The 6,000-nt window shown below is 41.4% G+C and overlaps 1 protein-coding gene across 1 annotated transcript in view; it reads right to left on the minus strand.

Annotated features, from left to right (window-relative positions):
* LOC138371353 (uncharacterized) overlaps positions 1–5,503 on the minus strand; it is a 47,240-nt gene extending 41,737 nt beyond the window's left edge. The window contains exon 1 of the mRNA XM_069336140.1: positions 5,424–5,503. Coding sequence (XP_069192241.1) covers positions 5,424–5,500 — 77 coding nt within the window. The 5' untranslated portion in view covers positions 5,501–5,503. The remainder of the gene's footprint in view (positions 1–5,423) is intronic.
* Between the last annotated feature and the right edge of the window lie 497 nt (positions 5,504–6,000).

The following is a 6,000-nucleotide window of genomic DNA, read 5'->3' on the forward strand; positions in this document are numbered from 1 at the left end:
TCTGTTTTGGGTCCTCTGGTAGGTTAGGAGAGGACACTTTACATTGACCGTTCTCTTGGCGCTAGGAAACCTCAGGAGGACGGGCTGCACCCACAGCCGTGCGGTGGTACTTTATTACTATTATTGCTTATACAGAAGCAGGTATAATGGGTTGTAAAACTACATTTTTTCCCCCTCTCAAAAATTGGCTGAAGAGTGTGCACGTTTATATAATCATTATATAATATAGCCTCTCCAAAATCTGTATTCCATTGACTTCAGTGTAGGTATAAACTAACTCTCTTATATAATAACAAGTTACACAATACCACCTATTCAATTAAGAGCTCACGGGATAAGAGGAATTGTTTTATGCCTAAAATTCATAATCTTACGAATTATTGGTTTTATAATAGCTTAGAAATGTTTAGTAAAGAAAAATAAATATTGTCAATAAAAACTAGATTGGATAAGGTTACTATACAGGAGGGCTAGAAGGATGGTACTATCCAGGAGGGCTAGAAGGATGGTACTATCCAGGAGGGCCAGGAGGACGGTACTATCCAGGAGGGCCAGGAGGACGGTACTATACAGGAGGGCCAGGAGGACGGTGTTACGAACCTTACTAGGATTCTAACATTACTCCTGATGCTTATATTACTTTATTGTCTTGTTCTATAATTAGTATAGTATCCAGTTGGATGATATTAGATTATTGTATGTTATATATTGTAGCATGCTGTAGTGTGCCTGAGTTGCATTATATTGTATGAGGCTTTTGTGCAAGTATTTTCATGTTGGTTTCTCCGTGTGGGGGGTTGACCATATTTGGATGTGGCCAGTGTGGGAATTTGATGTCAAGCGAGTGTTTATAGTTCAACCTTGATTAATTCTTATTATTGTTTGCCAGTAAATTATATTGAGCAATGTAACAGTATTTAATACTCTTAAGATTAATAATGATTTGAATATTAGTACTACATTTTGTTAGTAGAATTTCCACAATAGTTTATGTGGATGTTTAGTTGATATTGTGGTAGGATGCCTGGCCTGGGAACCGACGCTTGGCCAGAGGCATGGTAGAGTTGATTGGGAGGAGTCATGTATTTTAAGTTAAGTCCGTGGTTATTGTTATTTTAGCTAATACTCTGTTAATTCTCTGGTTAGATGATTGCATTCCATAAGTAGTTCATGTGCTGGTGATATTGCTCATTGCTCAATAAGGAGTTTGTATTATATTATTGCATGCTAAAGAATATTTCTGGCTATTACCTGTACCATTTAATTGTTATGTTTGTCATCCTTAGCGTAGATATATTGTTTCCCCAAGTTATGCAGTGGTTTATTCCTTTACCCATAGACACCTGTTGGCAAGGCCGATTTAATATAATTAATCACTGCTGGGAAAGAACCGTACTAAGTCTCAAGGGTTGTAACAGACGGTACTATCCAGGAGATAGTATCGTCTTGTTTTTGTTTATGCCAGATAGTTTTTGATATCGGGATACGTCGCGCAGGGACTCGGTTCCTGGGCAGGTGGCCGGACGTGGGTCTTCCTTCTTAGGATGTCATCTTCTTCATCGTCTTGCTTCTTGTAGATATGGCGGTGCATTAGAAGGTGCAGGAGAGCCCTGGAGTAAGAAGTCCTCAGGGCTGTAGGTGTTGTCCCATTGGGGTGGAGATGGTGGTGCTCCCACTGTGATCTCTTGTTCCGATGAGTCTTCGGTATCCGGTGAGGTGGCTGTTGAAGGTTTAGGTGTATGTGGTACAGAGGGAGTGGGTCTCTGTGGCTGTGGAGCAGAGGTTGCACGGACGGTGGTAATACTTCCAGCGGGCGCACACATAAAGTGTTTACGTCCGCAATTTCATTGGGTTAAACGTTGATAGCAGGTATTGCAGAGGGAGAACCTGGCTGCTGGACTGGGGGTCACGTCCACATGTGCTACAGGGACGGTGAGTGGTGCGGGAATTCATGGACATCCAGTCAGAAGTGTTACTATCCATGTATATGTCCTAAACAGAAAGTGACTTATGGCCTAGACTGTACTTACCTAAACAAGCACATGCTTCTGTTCTCAGTCTACAGGGAAAAGTGCTTTCAAACCATTTTAAACGACCAAGGTTTCTAATCTGTCGTTGTCAACGAGAGCACAACAGACAACGTCCATTGAAGTGAGTTGTCTGGGAAGAGTAATAGCTATGCTGATAACTTTACTCGACCACTTACGACAATTCATCTTTGAAACTATGCGTGGAATGCGTTAGGGCACAACTAGTTTGTCCCCAGGAATTAAGATAATTAGAACTAACCAGAGGCTACTGCTACTGCCACACAACAGTTGACGAGGCCTGATTGGTTTTCCTTGTAAGGGCAATAAGGCGAGGATCCGTTTTTTTTTTTTTTATAACCTGAACTGAACATACGACGCCCGTATCAAGCCTTATTCCAGGTCAAGAATACTTCCTGTTATAGCGTATTTGGTTGATATTCTGGGACACAAATACACCTATAACTTAAATTGTTCAAGCCTAACCGAACATTTAACCTCCTACAGGTATTGTTTCTTGATACTTGTCGTGCACTTGTGTGTACTCACCTAGTTGTGCTTGCGGGGGATAAGCTTTGGCTCTTTGGTCCCGCCTCTCAACTGTCTATCAATTGGTGTACAGATTCTGGAGCCTATTGGGCTCTATCAAATCTACATGTGAAAGTGTGAATGGAATCTGCCTCCACCACATCACTGCTTAATGCATTCCACATGTGTCCACATTACTGCCAGCATGTGTGTCGCGCACCCGTGTGTGTGCGTGCGTCGCCCACCTGTGTGTGTGTGTGTGTGCGTGTGCTTCGCGCACCTGTGTGTGTGCGTGCGTCGCGCACCTGTATGTGTATACAGTGCAGTATATTATTGTATTACAGATTCAGTAGATTCACAAGATTACCAGCGTCAGAAGAGTTATTTTTACTTTCCTAAGCGGGTAGAAGGGTGGAGCCCTCATCCACTGAAGACCTCGGTCATGTTCAATTTAAGTTCAAGTACGTTTATTGAAACAATAAAATGCATCTCAAACAGATAGAGGGTATTTCTTAGGCTATTTCTACACCCCCCCCCCCACTCGGTCATGTCTCCTTGTTTTTGCGTCTTTAAGGAATGTAGGCTGGACACCAGGGGGGTCAGTCTGTGTAATTTCTCAGGGGGGGGGGGGAATAATTGTGTACTACGCAATACGATGACTAGAACTGGATGGACAAATCCACAAGGGCCGTGACGAGGATTCGAACCTGCGTCCGGGAGCATCCGGACGCATCATAGAACTGGATGGCATAGTCTAAGTGCACCTCATCAAGGCTACATATATTTGGAGGACGATGTTTTTGCATTTATGGCAGACTTATCTGGTCATAAATCCAAATATTGTGTTGGCTGTGTTACACTGCTGCCTAGGTCTGTCATTGTTAATCATGATCCGGTCTCCTTTCGTAATGCTATTTTCTAGTATATGTATCATTTATTTGGTAGACGATGCAACTGTCATTTGCTAAGTTTAGGACTATCAACATTGAACTTCATCTGCCACTTTCTGCTCAATTCCGCAATGTGATGAGGTCTTTCCGGAGCTCCACAGAGTTCGCATTCAAATATATTATTTGTCCTGCACAAGATGAGTGCACAAAATAAGAAAAAGGAAGTGTAACGCCCAGAGAAGTACACCCATGACTCGCCCTGGGAACCTCCTGGGAACCTCCTAGTAAGGTCAGCCTGTGACCTCAGATTCAGCTAGAGTTAATTGAAATATTTTCTGGCTCCTCCCTAGTCAGCTTGTTCCTGTTTATGAATAATCCTGATTGTCTTGGCAAACAACTTAATGGTACATCTTGAGTGGTTTTTTCACACACCATGGGAAGCTGATGCCTTGATGTGCTGTCAAACTATATAGGTGTGAAAAACACTTTCCTGTGTAGGCTGAACTAGCTGGGAACAGGACTTCACTAGACTTTCCCACAACAGTGCAAACGCCTTCCCCCTGATTCGGGGCATGACATAAGATTTTATATATATATACCCCTGTATGATAGGAGAGAGAGTGCTGGAGGACAAGAGGCAGTGTGGGCCACAAGTCATCAAGCGGGGCTCAGGAGATACTCTCCCAGGTTGTGGATCAGGACATAGAAGGTAATGTGTGTGATCTTTGATACTGTCCATGTAAGATTTCTAAATATTTGCCAGTAGGGACTTATAGTTGGTGAATAGCATATTTTGTTCTCAATAATCTCGTGTTAAACTCTCCATCTGTGTCCTTTGGAACATTTCAATGTCCCTCCAATGGAACCTTTCAAACTCCTCAATGTTTAGTTTTGTTAACAACCAGCCCGTAATTAATGACAGTTAAAAAAAAAGAGAACTGCAAGTCAAGCGATGTTTCTTGCCTCATTGCTTGATATAGCTAATGGAGAGGCAAGATGGTGGCAGCGTAATAAATTTGTTCCCTGTGTAGCTTTTCCTTAGAAGTGTACCATTGGTCCCCGGTGTAGCCATCAGTGGTGTACCATAAGTCAGTTCATATTACGTCAAATATAAATAACCAGTGTTCAAGAACTAATATCCTTAAGACTTTACCTTTATCAATTTTTACAAAGTGTTACCAAGTGCAACCAGTAGAAAGTGTTACTCAGTGTATATTAGCATTAATCAGTATCGTCTAGGATACAATCTAATCTAGTGTACGATAGTGTAGTGTTACAGATGGAAGGTGCTCCAATAGATAAAGGTGTCCCTAAAACAGAAAATAGAGGAAGTCCTCGGAGTAGCTGTATGTTATCAGTGTCGCCCAAAAGGGGGGGGGGCAGTATTAGAGCTAATCATATTCTTAATCTTTATGAATGATTTACACAAAGACAGTCCTTCCTCCCATTGTTGCTGATGACCCAATAATTGTGCTAAACCTGTCCTCTTAAAAAGAACGTCGCTTTTGACCGTTTGCACGTATGGCCGAATATGGACGTAATTTGAAAATTAAAATAAATTTGGGATTTTTTTTTTTCCAACAACAGTAAGTTAAGGGTCCTCTGATAGGTTAGGTGGACAGGAAATTCTCATAAAGTTTCAAAACGGTATGAAAAAAGTTAATGGAAAGTTTCCTCTTCTAAGCTTGCCGAGTAAGCCGAACGACTCAAACAGAAACCGGAACAGTACGTCACTTTTGTGAGTCGATTTCATTTCAAATTACGTCGAAATTTGGCCATAGCAGCGCATACGAGCGAAAAGTGACGTTATTTTTAAGAGTTCGGGTTGTGTGAAGAGGGTAAATCAAATGGAAGACTACAAGAAATTAAAGGATAACTTGGACAAAATGAAAGAATGAATTAACAAGTGGCTATCAGAGTTTAGCTCAAGCAAGTGCAAGGTAATGAAACACCGGACGCAAGACACCATACAACTCACCTCAGGAGCACCAGTGCCACGACACAGGTAGCAGCAACAAATACAAATCGATGCGAGTTTATTTTCTTCTGCAACATGTTTGATCTGAATAAAAGAAAATCGTAAAAAAAATACACAAGCTAGGAAAAGTTAGTAAGAATGTAAGATGTTATGAATCTACATTACTTTCCTAAACAATATTCTATCTAAATGATGGAACAAGTTTTAAAGTAACATTTCTCTACTGTGGCATGGTTAAGTGATGTGAAAACAATTAAAATGTGCAATAAACACGTGTGATCTTTGTGAACATGTGAACTTGGTGAACATTTAGCCCTGGGAGCAGAAATATTTAAATATAATAATTATAACTTTCAAATAAGTTCATGATGGGAGCCGATTGTTGAAGAGTGCAGGGGGGGGGGGGATCGTGTAGTTTGTTGCGTCCTCACACTAATACTAACAATACTAAGTGAGGATAGAAAACGGGATAGCACATAAGAAGGCTCACTCCCTATGCTCAGGTGGCTGGAAACACGCTCAGGAAGCAGCGTCGTGACATGGGAACAAATGAGAAATTTGACTGAAGATGTAATTT

The sequence above is a fragment of the Procambarus clarkii genome, chromosome 35 (assembly GCF_040958095.1).
Source record: "Procambarus clarkii isolate CNS0578487 chromosome 35, FALCON_Pclarkii_2.0, whole genome shotgun sequence".
In the NCBI taxonomy this organism is placed as follows: Eukaryota; Metazoa; Arthropoda; class Malacostraca; order Decapoda; family Cambaridae; genus Procambarus; species Procambarus clarkii.